The sequence below is a fragment of the Lagenorhynchus albirostris genome, chromosome 3 (genome assembly GCF_949774975.1).
Source record: "Lagenorhynchus albirostris chromosome 3, mLagAlb1.1, whole genome shotgun sequence".
In the NCBI taxonomy this organism is placed as follows: domain Eukaryota; kingdom Metazoa; phylum Chordata; class Mammalia; order Artiodactyla; family Delphinidae; genus Lagenorhynchus; species Lagenorhynchus albirostris.
Window position 1 is genome coordinate 117335308 of NC_083097.1, and position 16528 is coordinate 117351835.

The 16528-nt window shown below is 41.1% G+C and overlaps 1 protein-coding gene across 3 annotated transcripts in view; it reads left to right on the plus strand.

Moving 5' to 3' along the window:
* LOC132517141 (protocadherin alpha-C2) overlaps positions 1–16528 on the plus strand; it is a 105874-nt gene that overhangs the window by 69391 nt on the left and 19955 nt on the right. For all 3 annotated transcript variants that reach the window (XM_060143788.1, XM_060143787.1, XM_060143789.1), the window contains 2 exons: positions 3592–3650; positions 6612–6700. In XM_060143788.1, coding sequence (XP_059999771.1) covers positions 3592–3650; positions 6612–6700 — 148 coding nt within the window. The remainder of the gene's footprint in view (positions 1–3591; positions 3651–6611; positions 6701–16528) is intronic.

Sequence of the window (16528 nt, forward strand, 5' to 3'; positions counted from 1 at the left end):
GTATTTTAACAGTGGAGAATATTTTCTCACATGGAATTCCTCTCATGCTTCAGATCTCTCTGATTTCTGTCTCTGACCTCTAGACCCAGATTTAAAAGACTCATATAATTAGGTCATTCCCACCCAGATAATCTCCCTTTTTCAAAGCCAGCTGTGCCGTATAATATAACTTAATCATGGAGTAAGATCCATCATATTCAGTCTTGGAGATTATACAGGGCATTTACAGTAGGGTATAGGGATCTTGAAGACCATTTTAGGATTTTGCCTATCATAATTTATATCAGTGTTCACAAAATATCACTGAAAAATTTGCAGTGGATACATCTTTAATAGATTCCTACTAGGAAGGAAAAGGAGATGCCACACGTAGTCTTGTTTCTCAGAGGATCATTTATTGATAGCTTCATGGATTTCCATGATAAGAAGATAGCATATTACTTCACTGAGTAGTCCTATGATTTTATGAATGACATAGGGTATTTTAAACCTATTTTATTTCAAATCTGTCTTGGAAGAGGTGATTCACCCTTTTGTAGCTCAAATATTCCATAGTATAAATAATACCATTACAGAATAAATCAATTCTTAGCTATAATTTTGATAGAAACAAATGGATTCTTGTTCTTCAATAATACTACATCACCCACTTGGACTACCTAATTCAGTTTTTCCACATCTGGAATTTCCTGACTTATTCTACTGAAGGACTATGCTTTGAAACAACAGAACATACTGGGCTTTTCACCAATAGAAATTAAGCAAAGCCCAGGGATGTACCATCCAAGTACTAGAGAACTAAACGTATGTCTCATTATATTAGGTATATCAGCAGTCAACCTGTCAGCTTCAATTTTCCCAAGTTTAATCAGTTTTTCCAAGTTCACATGAAACCCACGTACATTTTATTACATTTAATTTTGTATCACTTTAAAATAAATCAATCTGGGAAAGTCAGAAGTAAAAAAGAGAAAAATATATATCTGTCATTCCATGCAAATTTATTTAAAACACAGACTTTCGCGTTAGGGGTACCTAAACATGACTCTCAGGCAAACCTACCTATCAGGCAGGTAATCTAATCTCTCTAAAGTTCCAGATTTCTAATTTTTGTAATTTAAGTACGATAGTATTACCCTTGCATGGTAGTTAATTTATTCGAAACCCTTTAAAAAACCTATCAAATACCTGAACCCTGCTAGCTTCTGAAGCTATAGCTATGTATTATGAATATTTGAGAATATCAGTATGTTTTGTAAACAAAATATAATCCCTTTCATAAAGTTTATGGTCTAACAAAGGTGTTAGGATAAATGCAGTAATATGTATAAAGTGCTTATTCCATTGCCTAGTATTGTGTGGCTACATAAAACATATTAATTACTTTCTTCCTTACCTTTTCCCTGCCTGATCTCACTGCCATAAGGTGTCTCATAACTATGATTTTGGCAAATAAATCTCAGAAGCATCTTGTTGCTGAGGGACTATTATAGAAAATAGCAGCATGACAAATTACGTGTCGTTGAGGAAGTGAGATTATGTAATGGACTGAGTTTCCTGGTCAGTCCTGCTAGAACTGTGCCTTTCTGCAAAATAGAGTTGGTGATTTCATTCACCAGATCAAGTTGCAGCAATTTTCATCATGGATGTTACCCAGTCATAGAAAAATTGGCAGCATTGCTCAACAGACGTCAGAGTCTTTCTTGAAGGAGGGTTCTTACAGCTAACAAGCTGACACCAATGCTGCTGATGGTCAGGGGAAAGCTGGTGATGATATGATTAATAAAAAGTATTTCAGTCATATTTTCAGGTTTACCAAATGGTTTGCAAATACTTTCTCTTTTGCTCCCTCTACTACCCCTGACAGAAAATGGGAGCCCCTTCATTTCATCTGTAGATAGTTTTATGGTACTTTATGAGGAACATCAATAGCATTTTGTGAATTTGAGAACCAAGGATGAAGCAGCTTGTATGTTCATATCTTGCCAACAGAATGGAAGGGACCGGAGAGAGCAGTTAGTGTATGGGGACATTTGAGGTAAAGTATCGTAGAGTTGTAGCTTTTTCTGGGCCTTGACTCGGCTAAATTGTTGCATATCATCTAACCATCCCAAAGTCTGTCTGGAAGTTGAGATGCTGATCACTTCTTCTCTGGATCTTGTGAAGAAGTATGTTTATGAAATACTGTGCATCCCTTGAATGAACTATAAGAATGACAGGAACAAACTTATTGACATTTTGAAATGTCAATTGGCATTACAGTAATTGGCATTACTGTGGCCTTGTGTCTACCAAATATGATAATTATAGTCCAGAGGAAAATGCAGAATACAACCTCCATCTCTTCATCTTTCCATTCAAATGGGCCTCAATATTCAGTGACAGGACCACTTTAATTTCTGCCCATGAAAACACATCGAGAGGAACATCTGTCATGGGTTTTTCATAATAACATTTTTGCTAATTGATAACAAGATAGTGATGGTGATTGATTTTGTCCCCAGTGATTCCTGAGTAGCTTCTACTCTGCACATAACTTCCAGAACAGTCTCTAGGTGCCCACATTTCCCTCGGTGTCCCCTCCACTTTGAATTGAGTTTGAAGACACAGGGCAATGCATCTTTCCAACACATAGGTGGTGCAAGTCAGGTTCTTCTTAGGTTTCAGCTGCTCCCTGTTAAACAGAGCTTAGCAAACAGTAATTGAATAAGAAGGCAAAGCCCTCAGAGGAGCAGGAAACAAGTACAATTTTATGAAAAGGATTATGCAGCACAACAAGGTCAAACCCCGCGGTGGTTTGTTTTCCTCTCCCTTGTATTCCTCTTCAATCAGCAGAAGAGGTTGTTATCAGTTGCTGGCATTATGACTGGGCACATCCGCCCAGAGTCAAACATGCTGCAGTCTGCAAAGTCAGCAGCAGATTGCAGTGCTCTGCAGTCCAGCCAGAACAGCAGAATTTGTGTAGCTGTGTTCCCTGTTATAGCTAGAATACCAAATTGGGGATGTTCCCTTAAAGGGGCATTTGAGGGCAAAAACAATGAAAGCTTTTCCTGTTTCAGAATAGACTGTCCTTCCACTAGTGCTGCTTTAGGAACATAGACCTGTTTTGTTTTGTTTTTTAATTGAAGTATAGTTGATTTACAATATTGTGTTGGTTTCAGGGGTACAGAGATTCAGTTATATATATTCTTTTTCAGATTCTTTTCCATAGTAGGTTGTTACAAGATATTGAATAGAGTTCCTTTGTGTTATATAGTAAGCCCTTGTTTATGTACTTCATATATAGTAGTGTGTATCTTAATACATAGACCTGTTTTGAGCAAGGCAAAGCCAAAGCCGGTCCTCACAGCATCATTAAACCCAGTTTTCCATGGTATTTAATCTGTGCAAGGACCCTGATGAGCTAATTTAATTTTCTCCTGAAGTGCTATATATATGTGAACATCATCTCAGAGATGCATATGAAATGGCTTCTTCCATACTTTTAATAGCTACATGGAAATATTTAAGAAACAACTCATCGGTGAACATCGTCACTAGGAGATCATCGTTTTTGCCATATTAACAAAAACTCCCTTTGTGATTTTGCAGCCCCGACAACCCAACCCTGACTGGCGTTACTCTGCCTCCCTGAGAGCAGGAATGCACAGGTATGGCTTTCCCTCCTCATTTCACTCAGAAGTTACTGCAATTGTTTGACTCAGATAAACTGTCTTCATAGGCCGGAAGCAGCTGTCAAAACTGAGAAGCTTAGATACTTTGCCAGGGGAATGCAGTTGTTTATATGTCTCCGTGTCTATTCCTTGAAACATTGGAAGTGGTCAGTGCCAAATGCTTATCAAGTGCCGGCAAATAAGAATCTCCTGTAAAATCACAGATACAGGCGACTGTTTACTTTCGCTCATTAAAATTTCTATAAGGAAGTAGCTTCAACTTCTTTCATCCCTTCCCCATCTGTACTTTCTGTCCTTCCCTTAAAATTATAATGAATACTGATGCTTTCAGACTTGAGTACATTGTGTAATATATATGCACTTGTTGTCTACCTTGGTTTTCCATCACACATTGACTGTTATATCCTGTTACCTACAGTAATTGTTGTTCATGTTCACCCCTATTAGAGTCTCCTTATCTTTTCCATCTTGTTGCTATCTTATTGCCTGCCCTCAGTGGCAAGAGCTCTTCAGAGGATGAGCCATGTGAAGGGCTTTTATTGAATATCTGGAGACCAAATCTAGCTTACTTTTAAATTAACCTAGAGCAATAACATTACTTTAAAACTCAGATTAAATATAATTTTGCCTTCTCTATTTTGTCTCTTTGACAGTAATTGATTAACTACCATTATTCCCAGACCTGATCTAGTATTCATGCCACCGGGCCAAATAAAAGATTCATTGTTTGTGAGTGTCTTTGGGAAACCAAATGGAGAGAGCCAAGCAACTAGTGTTCACTACCACCAAAATAACTTAGTTTTAAAGAAGAAATAAACTCCAGACTTAAGCCCCTCAAAGTATCTGGGCAACTCTTGAGTAGATCGTCACCAAACCTTGATCAATTTCTAAAGAGAGAGCTTACAGAGTATGTATTGAGTTAATGAAAAATTAGTTTTAGCCTGTTAAAAACACATTAAATCAAAATAAATCAACATATTCCCAAACATTACATTGCAAATTGAGCAGAAATCATTATAATGGGTGCTCTTTCTGAACGAGAAGCAATCAGTGAAAACTGAAGATCAGTAGTTGGCTTGGTGAGACATCACATTGGAATCTGGTCATAACTTTAGGCCAGAAACACTTATGCAGATGCCAGAATACTAGGTTACAGAAAGATTCTTTCTATTTGTTAGAAACCAGCTTATGCTTTTGCCTGCATCTAAGCTATTGTGGTGGACTATATGATAGGAAAAAATGTGGTTTACAATACCAACTTGTTTTGTCCCAGTTGAATTAGTGCTTTACTTGAAAAGTACCAAAGCTATAAGATGCACCTTTAAAACTATATTAACATAAAATACTAAACTATATCAGTTCCTTATTCCATTTTCAAATAAAAAAAAAGAAGCCACATGTGTTTCTATTCAGGATTCAATTAAGATATTATGAGATTCAAGCAGGATAAGAAATGAAATAAAAATTAAAACTAAATGTTATTTATTCCTCACAGTGTACTACATGGAACATATGTTAAAGTGGTGAACTTAAACAACACTCATCTTTTTCACACATACGCTTGGCTTCGTGGCCTTTCTAGCCTCAGATATCATGTGCCTGTTCTGTTTGAAAATTCTGCTTTGAGCTGAGCTGGTTCCTAGGGTAGTTCCATCTTCAGAGTGAATCTAATTGAACCCATACAATTTGCTGGTAGAATCCACCAACACCCGAAGGATATTAATATTTGGAAAAAAGAGAAGATTCTTGGGTGTAGATGAAGGAAAGAACAGCAGTAGGGCAGAGCTTAATGAGTGAATTTCCACTAGATGTGTTGTTTGAAGTCAAAGAGTAAGAGGATATTGGGAATTCCCTGGCGGTCCAGTGGTTAGGACTCTGTGCTTTCACTGACAAGGGTGCGGGTTCAATCCCTGGTCCGGGAACTAAGATCCCATAAGCCTTCTGGCACGGCCAAAAAAAAAAAAAAAGAGTAAGAGAATATTGAACTTAGAGATGACCTTCCCCCACAATATTTCAAGTTTTCCTGCTCTGTTGAGTCACATGACCCCTTCAGGCAGTAGTACTCTAAGTTTTACTTTAGTAACTTAACTTCCGAGATGAACCAATGCCTAATTTCAAAGAGTCCTCTTATTTTGGTGACGGTTTTCTTGGGTGATATTTACTCTTAGAGTCCCATTTGTTCCTTTCTTCATCCAGAAAATATTGAGGGTCTCATATCTGCTAACATTACACATACATAAAGAATATGATGTTCTCTCTGCCCTTGAACAATTTACGTTCTATCTCTACTTGCTTCTAAGGATCTCCCAGTTCATGTCTCACTCTCTGCAATATTTCATGATGAATTAATCTCTTCTGAACTGGGATCCATGAGTGCTGGTGATAAACTTCCTCTAGTCCCAGGAAATGTAGGGTGGGTTATCTATGAGGAAAAGATACAGAAAGAGTAAAACAGAAAATAAAGTTAAGAATTAATTGGGCCAAACTGGAATAATACTACAGTTACCAGCAAATAATGTTCGTGCTTTCCTCTTTCCTATGAGAACCCAGAAATAAGAGATCTAGCAAAAGAGGCTTGGGGCTTTTGAGAACAAGCTCTCCTCATCTGCTTTGGCATTAAGACGATAAAATGTCATTAGCCTTCTGATGGGCTTCCTGTTAGATTTAATGAACACCACACAGCATTACTGAAAACCAAAATTGCTATAAAGATAAAACATGTTTATCGCCTGCATGGTGTAGCAGACAAGTAAGTCAGCAATGCTTTTACAGTTGATGTAAGGTGACTGCTCAGTGGTAATTGCTTCAGTTCAAGCATGAGTAAAAAGTGTTAGCTGCAGCCCTGCCTCCAGAGATGTGAGCACTTTCTGAGGGTGGAAGGAGAGCTGGAAAGGCATTTATGGTCTAACTATTATTTGGGTCTATGTGTTTACTCAGTTCTGTGCACCTGGAAGAGGCTGGCATTCTACGAGCTGGTCCAGGAGGGCCTGATCAGCAGTGGCCAACAGTATCCAGTGCGACACCAGGTAAAGACCCAGGGTCTCTCCCTTCTTGCTTGGATTCTGGAAAGCCATGAGATGACCTGTTTTTGTAAGACCAGGAATGTCAGTGGCTCTCTTTTTATTCTTACTTCTTTTTCTTACATGTGTGACTTCCTTGCTTACATGATTATGCAGGAGTATTTTGATTTTCCACTTAATGTACTTCAGCAGTTGAAAACAGATAACATAAGGGTGTGTGTGTGTGTGTGTGTGTGTAAAGTTATTTTCTGAAATAACTGGGTACATTTCAAATGCTTAGGCTGTCCGAACTACAACAGGCAAGATCTGGTGGCGTCATGCACGGAGATGACACTGTTAGCAAAGATCTTTTGGTTAAAGGTGATGGAAATCCACTCAAAGTAGTAAGCAGAAGGGAGACTGATAGATTGATTAACAGATAGGTCGATGAAATGGAGTTTCTCATGGAAGTGGAAAAGTTGTCAGAACCAGGGCACCATTCTGGTTGACTTCAAGTCACAGTCAGGCCTCCTCCTTCCCTGACATGTACATCATTCTGCAGACTGAATTTTATTGCCTTGACATGCACAATGCCAAACATGACCAGTCTTGCGGTTTCTTAGTTCAGAGGACCAATGGGAACTGATTCCTAATCCAAACTTCCAAGAAAGAGAATCTGCCAGATTAAATCAAGAACCCAATGGCTGGGTGAGCATAAAAAAGTTGCCTAAACTCATATTTCCTGATTTTCCTTATTCTTGCCCAATCACTGAAGCAGTGTCATATAATACAAATATGGCTTTGGAGGCCCATCCCTGTGGCAGTTATCAGAAAGGAAGGATTATAGAGACTGCAAATGTTGTCTACCATAATCCTCTATTAATAGAACATGATGATGATGGTAATAATTACTAATAATTGAGCCACAATGTACCCAGACACTGTGCCTGTGTGATCTCATTTATTCCTTGAGACAGTCTTGCAAGGGATTTATTATCTCTATTTTACATGTGAGGAGCTAGAGACACAGAGAGATTAAGAAACATACCCAAGTTCACATAGTTTGTAAGTGGCAGAGGTAGGATTCAAACCCAAGTGTGTCTAGTTCCAAATCCAAGTGTATCTAGCTCTTATATTCATAGCATGGCTGGCTTGCAAGAATCCACCCAAATCCAAATGCATACATATATGCATACATAACAGATTACATAAGCGTATGTGTAAAAAGTTCTTTCCAAAAATAAGCTGGTGCCTTTCAAGTGATTAGGCTATGCAAGTAACATGTGCAGCTAAGGGCCCATTTTCACTGGCAGCTCTAAGGGTTTTCGTTGATTCTAATCAGCCAGCATTTGCTATTTATGAATATTGTATAATTCAACTAAAAGTCACATTTGTTAAAAAAAACAAATGCTCAAGTTAAAGCAATTCATTAGAGAGCTAATATTGCCAGATGGCAAGGGGAAAAACATAAAATAGTTCATTGACAAATCTGCAGCCCTAATGCCAGTGATGGTGTGAAGGAGCGATGGAGGAGGAAGTGGTTTTAGACTACCAAGTGCTGCAGGATGGGAGGCATCTGAAAGGTGAGAACTACTCAATCCTAGCAGCCCCATGAAATCATGCCCTCCTACCCTGCCTCCATTTCAGGGTTTTTTCTTGTTCTTATAGAGACTTTGTAGGTCAGGCTGGTGAGCCCAAAATTAACTTTGAATACATTCTCCCTTTCATCAGTGTTGCTGGTTGGTGTATATTCCTAGGCCCGTGGGAAATAGGAACTGTTTACTGATTATTTTTATCTGCATCTGGCCCAGGACTCTCCTTCAAATTCAAAAGAATGTTAAGAACACATCTTTTTAAAAAAATTTATTTTATTGAAGTATAATTGATTTACAATGTTGTGTTAGTTTTTGCTGTACAGCAAAGTGATTCAGATATATGTGTGTGTATATATACATATATACACCTATTCTTTTTTATATTCTTTTCCATTCTGGTTTATCATAGGACATTGAATACAGTTCCCTGTGCTACACAGTAGGACCTTGTTGTGTATCCATTCTCTATATAATAGTTTGCATCTGCTAATCCCAAACGTCCAATCCTTCCCTCCCCCACTCCCACTCCCCCTTGGCAACCACAGGTCTGTTCTCTTTGTCTATGAGTCTATATCTGTTTCGTGGATGGGTTCATTTGTGTTGCATTTTAGATTCCACACATAAGTGATATCATATGATATTTGTCTTTCTCTTTCTGACTTACTTCACTTAGTATGGTAATTCCTAGGTTCATCCATGTTGCTGCAAGTGGCATTATTATAGCTGAGTGATATTCCATTGTGTATATTTACCACATCTTCTTTATCCATTCATCTGTCAATGGACATTTAGGTTGCTTCCATGTCTTGGCTATTGTAAACAGTGCTGCTGTGAACATATAGGGGTGCATGTATCTTTTTGAATTGTAGTTTTGTTCGGATATATGCCCAGGAGCGGGATTGCTGGATCATATGGTGACTGTATTTATAGTTTTTTTGAGGAACCACCATGCTGTTTTCCGTAATGGCTGCACCAATTTACATTCCCACCAACAGTGTAGGAGGGAGGAACCCATCTTCCTGACAGAAGAGAGGGAAGGAGTCGCCATCGCTCCACTTCCCAAATGTCCTAACTCCTCTTGTATAATCCCTTCTCTCCAGTACTATACCTGGCTGTTGAGTCATGAGTCACAGTTTTCGTGGACTGAGCTGGACAGAGCTTATATCTTCCAGTTACTCTATGGGTGACCTAACCATACTTTTCAGCATACCTCTGCACCAGTGATAGGACATTAAGAGAGATGTTCCTCTGTGTTCTGCTCTGTACTTTTGGTACTTTAGAGTTTTAGGACTCAAATTATGTTCTGCAATGTTTGGAGGGAATATGGCATAAAGATGAAGATTATGGTTTAGAATCAGATCTGAATTGAATTCCAACTTCAAACTTACTTGCTGGGTGAGCATAAGCAAATTGCTTAAATTCATGTTTTCTTAATTACCCCATCTGTAAATTGGGTATAATTATAACACCTATCTTATCTGGTTTCCATGATAACTAAAGAAGAAAGAGCTGAATATAGTGCTTGACATATAGTATTAATAAATGTCTAATTTTTTAAAAATTATTTATTTGGCTGCATCAGGTCTTAGTTGTGGCATGTGGAATTTTTCGTTGCGTTGTGCAGGCTTTTCATCGTGTCACACAAGCTTCTCTCTAGTTGTGGCACTCAGGCTCCAGAGCACATGGGCTTAGTAGTTGCAGCACGCGGGCTCTCTAGTTGTGGCACATGGGCTCCAGAGCACGCAGGCTCAGTAGTTGCAGCCTGCGGGCTCTCTAGTCGTGGCTCACGGGCTCTAGAGTGCATGGGCTTGATAGTTGTGGTGTGCGGGCTCAGTAGTTATGGTGTGCAGGCTCAGTTGCCCTGCAGCATGTGGGATCTTAGTTCCCCAACCAGGGATCAAACCTGCGTCCCCTGCATTGGAAGGTGGATTCTTAACCACCGGACCACCAGGGAAGTCCCAAATGTCTAATCTTCTTATTCCTTTTTTTCTGGGATACTTTCGTTTCATGCAGTCTGTGTGGTGGCCTTCGCTGGTAGCATCTTAGTGAGAATTCAGTAGTTCTCATTTCTGAACCCAGATACAGACCCTCTAAGGTTGTCTGGGTCATCCTGACATCTGTACAGTCCCGTCACCCCCAGCCACCCTCCTGGAGATGGCATGAGGAGAATTTATCAGTTCTGCCTGAGAAAAAGGAAAAAAATTTGGTTGCTTTCATTCCCAAGTAGAGCCTGCCTTTCACTGATTCTGTTGCCCTTAGTGTTTCATGACGAAAGTGCAGTTGCTTCCAAAAGGCTTCCTAGTGGCGCCTGAGTCTCTTTTCACTTGTGTCTGAGACCTTCTCAGGAACCAGCACCTTCTGACACCAACACCTGCAACAGTGGCAGCCATGGAAATAGAGAGAGGCCTGCTGTGACCGATCCCCCCTCACATGTGTTCTTTGTAGTTGTTTTTCCCTACTGATGAATTCTTTGGCTTTGTCCCCACACTGTTCATTCATTTTCACAGTCCACAGAAGCCTAGGCTAAGATGCCACGCTCTGAAGGGATCAATGGGGACATCACCAGGTGATGTTTCCTGCAGGATAAACAAGTCGGGCATTAAGTCTGTTAATCCCAATTGTTGGCCACTTTCTCCAGCCTTGACTCTGTGTGAGCAGACCTGGACCACAGGCTTCTTATTTCCTCAGCAGCTCAGTGAGACTGAACAGGGAAAGAAAAGGAGCTGAGTAGGGAGTGCACAGCACACAGTCATCCTTCAGATGGAGGAGTGTGTTGGGGGGCTGAGGGCATTAAAGGGCCAGTCATTCGTACTTACAACTCTTTTAACGTTCTCAGTGTGCAAGCTCTGAACAGGGTTTAATGAGTGTCCTCTTGTGACAGTTCCTAGAGAGAATCCCAAGAGGTTATAGAAAGACTGTCCCTGCCTTCAAGAGAGCTAGTCTGGCTTCAGGGCCCCTGGCTGCTTTGCTATCTTGACTGGTCCTTCCAGGCTCCTCTTTCTACACCTCATGGGATCTCAGGACTTACCTAAGGCAGCAGTAAATTAATTTTAGAGTGAGAGATATTCGCTATTTTCAGAAGAGCTCAGAATTCAAAAGAGCTCAGAGCTCAGCCAAAGAATTCAACAGTGGAGGAATTCCGAAATGCACAACACTGCCAAAGATAACATTATAGCTTTTCAAGGAACACCCCAGAGGATCTGGGGCTGAAGTGTGAAAGGTTAATTAGGTAGGTGAGGCAACTAAGGCCATGAGGTTTCCTTAGAGAAGCTTAGTTTATATTTTTGTTTTATTTTTTGGGGGGGCTTTCATTCTTCTGTGTTGTTGCCTGCATTATCTCTGTCTCTTTTTTTTATGGGGGTATAGTTGTTTTACAATGTTGTGTTAGTTTCTACTGTACAGTGAAGTAGAGTTCCTTGTGCCATACAGCAGGTTCTCATTAGTTATCCATTTTATACATATTAGTTAGTGTATATATGTCAGTCCCAATCTCCCAATTCAGCCCACCCCCGATTTCCCCCCTTGGTGTCCATACGTTTGTTTTCTACGTCTGTGTCTCTATTTCTGGCTTGCAAACAGGTTCATCTGTATAGAGAAGCTTAGTTTAGAGTGACTGCACAGGGGTTCTCAAGGTATGGTTCCCAGAGCCACACTGACAATACGTATCAAATCTGCAATTCTCGGGCTGGGGCCTGGCCATCTGTGCTTTAAGGAGGCCTCCAAGTGATCCTGATGAACCCTAAGGTTATAGAGTTGAGAGTAAATATTTCTGAGATTGTCTGATACCTTTGGAGGCTCAGAAACCATGCAGGGAAGCCATCTGTTTATGATTCTTACAGGAAGCCCAGCAATTGTATGTTCCTGGGACCATTACATAACTTTTCTGAGTCCCAGTTTCTTTCTCTGTAAAATGGAGATAGTAGTAGTGTCTACCTTACAGCGTTGTTGGCAAGAATTAAATGAGATAATACACACAGCCTGGAGAACACTGTTTAGTAAATGGTAGTTATTTTTATGATTTTTCAAGGTATGAGTCTATCCTTCAGCTTCAGAATTTAGGTCTGAGTTGTTCTGAGTAGTCTCTGTGGGAAGGCTTTATTATAGAGCAGATTTTTTTAAAAGCGCCTTTTTGTGTCCTCGGGGGATTGTTTTTGCCCTGGTTTGCTGCATCTCTTTACTCTGTGGAAGACGGACAGTTTATGTGCCCTAGTTTTATAGGGAGATTCATGCTCTTATTTGTCTTAGGGATTCCTACCTCCCTGACTAAATCACCTCCCCACGGAGGGGCTCCATGGAGACTCCATCTCTGATTCTCCCCCAGAAAGAAGCCATGATCCTTAAATTTGGGGGAATCCGTATAGGAGTACCGTCAACATGAATTTTTCCACATCATGAGTGACTGCAGCCTCAGGCCTTGTTTGAGAATTTAGAAAGCATGCTGTTCCACTAACCTGCTCACCCTCAACTTCTGCTGTTGTCATGGCAACGATAGTCCTGGGAGATGTGTGCATATCTTTCTCAGGAAAAAAAAAATAAGATCTGCGATCTATGTGGGTGGAGCAGCTCCCTCCCGTCAGTATCCTCCACTCTCACCTTGCATCTCACAGCCCAGGAGTGCCAGCTTGCCTTAGTTGTGTCTAGTAGCTGAGGAAAGTAAGTCCTTGTGTAAGATACACTTTTACCTTCGGGGGGGCGTGGAGCTCATCATGTCTGTTGGAGTTCTCTATGTAGCTTATCTTGTGTGTTCTGACCTGGCCTGGAGGGAGGGAGGGAGGGAGGTGGTGTGAGAAGGGGAATTAGAATTCTCTACCCAGGAGAAACCAGGAAGTTTAAGTCTCTGCTGGCTCCATCCGTGACTTTCTTCAACCCCTTCTTAGGAGAACACTCTGCACCTCTATTTTTAATGGTCATGTAAATAAAAAACTAGAATGAAGAATTCCTGCTTTTCCTGAAATCAAATTTCTGTTGAATAAATAGATTCTGAGATATTTCTTTCCCTCCGCCCTGTATTCCCTGCACCTCTCTCATTTTTCCTACACCCATTCTTCCAGGTTCGGTAGCCCTGGGCAGGATACAGGATTGGGGCCGTGATACATAGTAAAAGAATTTCTTCTATGTCAGAGACCCACAACAGATCATGTGCCTCCTGAAAATCGAATCCCTTGTGCACTCAGACGTGTGCTCCTGGGCATACATTTTGGAGAGGAGAGTGTAGTGAGGAGAGAGGAGGGGCAGGAGCTGTTCTCTTAGGCTGCAGTTTCCTTCAAATCCCACAGATGCAGAGAAGCAGCTAATGCAGGGTCAGGAAATGGAGACTCATTACAGTCCCTTTGGTTATCATTGATCCATCTAATGAGCCACTGGAGCAGTACAGTTTGGCCCCTGCAAACTTCATCATGAGAAACAACTTCTGCGTATGTCTTAGGAAAATAATACACTTCATTCTTCTTTTGTTTGAGTGTTGCTTGGGACAGGAGAGTTTCTGAATAACCCTCCCTTCTAGCTTTCTCTACACACCATCCTTTGTAGCTGAATTTTTTTTGGGGGGTGGGGGAACAAAATTTTATTCCAAAATGCTGGAATAGATTTTCTTCTTCTTTTTTTTTTTAACATCTTTATTGGGGTATAATTGCTTTACAATGGTGTGTTAGTTTCTGCTTTATAACAAAGTGAATCAGCTATACATATACATATATCCCCATATCTCTTCCCTCTTGCATCTCCCTCCCTCCCACCCTCCCTATCCCACCCCTCTAGGTGGACACAAAGCACCGAGCTGATCTCCCTGTGCAATGCGGCTGCTTCCCACTAGCTATCTACCTTACGTTTGGTAGTGTATATATGTCCATGCCTCTCTCTCGCTTTGTCACAGCTTACCCTTCCCCCTCCCCATATCCTCAAGTCCGTTCTCTAGTAGGTCTGTGTCTTTATTCCTGTCTTACCCCTAGGTTCTTCATGACATTTTTTTCCCTTAAATTCCACATATATGTGTTAGCATATGGTATTTGTCTCTCTTTCTGACTTACTTCACTCTGTATGACAGACTCTAGGTCTATCCACCTCATTACAAATAGCTCAATTTCATTTCTTTTTATGGCTGAGTAATATTCCATTGTATATATGTGCCACATCTTCCTTATCCATTCATCCGATAATGGGCACTTAGGTTGTTTCCATCTCCGGGCTGTTTTAAATAGAGCTGCAATGAACATTTTGGTACATGACTCCTTTTGAATTATGGTTTTCTCAGGGTATATGCCCAGTAGTGGGATTGCTGGGTCATATGGTAGTTCTATTTGTAGTTTTTTAAGGAACCTCCATACTGTTCTCCATAGTGGCTGTACTGTAGCTGAATTTTTAAGCCCCTTATCGAAAGGGAAATTCAAGTTTCTGTTGGGGAGATCCTAGGGTCTCAAGGACCAAGGAAGGGTGTGTGTGTGTGTGTGTGTGTGTGTCACCAACTCTGCTACCTGACTTGGCTCAAAGACGACAGGCCACCTGTATGTTTGAGAGCTTTGTGGGGAAGTGGAGTGGCGGGTGAGGGTCAGCAGTTCATTCTCTGGGAAAGAGTGCTTGGATTGTATAGAATTGGTGGGCTTGGAGCGCCTCCCTGGGAGGTGCTTGGACAAGAAAGATCTATTTATGGCCTGGTTTGAGGGCAGAGGGGTAGTGATAACTTGTAATGCCTTTAAGCTTTGCAGCTCCAGCAGGCGTTGCTCTCAGCCTCACTGATTCTAGTAAACTAGAAACGAGAGCTGGTCCCCAGCAACAGCAAGGATCTTTAATGACAAATATTTTCAGAGCAACTCAGTCCAGATTCCAAAAGAACTCGAAAAGTTCTTTTTCTCAGAGGCAGTTAGCTTTGCAGTTGAGAAGGTCATTGCCTAACCTGGAGAAACATATTCAGGTCAAGCACTGGCTGGAGACTAGGGGCCTCTAGGGGAGGGTCATAAGAGAGCTCAGTCAGTGCCAGGAGGCCTGGAAATGAGCCTGTAGGTTGGAGAGGAGCCTCTCTCTGCCTCAGCACTTGGAGCTTGTTACCCACAGTTATAGAAAGGACAGGGAGAAGAGATGGATACTGTTCCACTCTCATCTCAGTGAGACCAAGAGCTTCCCCAGCAGTACGCTGCCTGGAAAGGTCTAACTCCAAGGCAGTGGGCTAGGTGAAGGATGGGAGAAGGCAGTCCTGAGGATGGCAGTACCAAAGGAAATAAAGGGGAAAAAAGGATGTTTTTGCATAGTTTTAAAATAGGAAATGGAGAGCTTTGTAGAAGTCAGACTCAAGAGGTTAACTACAGAAGGTTAGGGTGTGAAAAGGTAACTTTCAGGAACCAAATTTGCATCCACAAGACAACAGGAATGATGGGAAGTTTATTGTTGCTAGAGTCGTGTCCCTGGGCTGCTGAATCCCAAGCAGAGTACCCTAAGCCTCCCGATTCTAGCTGCGATTGCATGTGAAAAACAACCAAACAGACTTTAAAAAGAAGGAAAGCCTGTCCTGTACAAAAAGTCTGAACAGACAAGTTTGTTGTTGATGGTCCAAGAAAGCCTGCCAACTTGGGTTTACTTCCAACATTGGCCCAATCCCGTGTCCAGAGCTGTTGCTCTAGGTGACATCGTGGGCCAAGCTGAGTAGTGAGGTGACATTCCCCAAGTCACCTCTCTTATTTTCTTTGACTCTGCGTCATAGATACTGTCTTACCCAAGCACACATATGTCATATGTCTGTTTCCATAGTCACCTGGTGTCACCCAAAGGTCTGTGACAAAGCTAGAAGCTTCAGCCAGTGTAAATGACTTATGTTAGATGCACACCAAGCTCCATGTCAGAGTTCTGGGGGGAGAAGGGCATCACCAGATGTGTAAACAGCCCTGAGATGGATGCCCTTGAGCCTGTGAGGCTGGCTCTGTGTGTGATGATGAGCAAGGAATATTAGAAGTTAGCAGAAGTTCCCTTCTCTCAGCTAATGCCTATTAGTAGGGAGGTGTGTGTGTCAGTTGGAGGGTCTTTGTCGTTGAAGTTTCAAAGTTTTTGAATCCTGTGCTGTTGCCCCCCTGGGTTGTAGAAATAGTATTTTAGAACAAGAGAAAGGAAGACTATATAATAGCTGTTATTTATGGAGAACTGTGATAAGGACTTTACATGTATTACGTCCTTAAACAAGAGAGAAGTGATTATTATTCCCATGTTCTAGATTAGGAAAATTGAGGCTCCCAGGAATTAAATGACTTCCTTACAGTCATCCTTCCTTACATCTAGT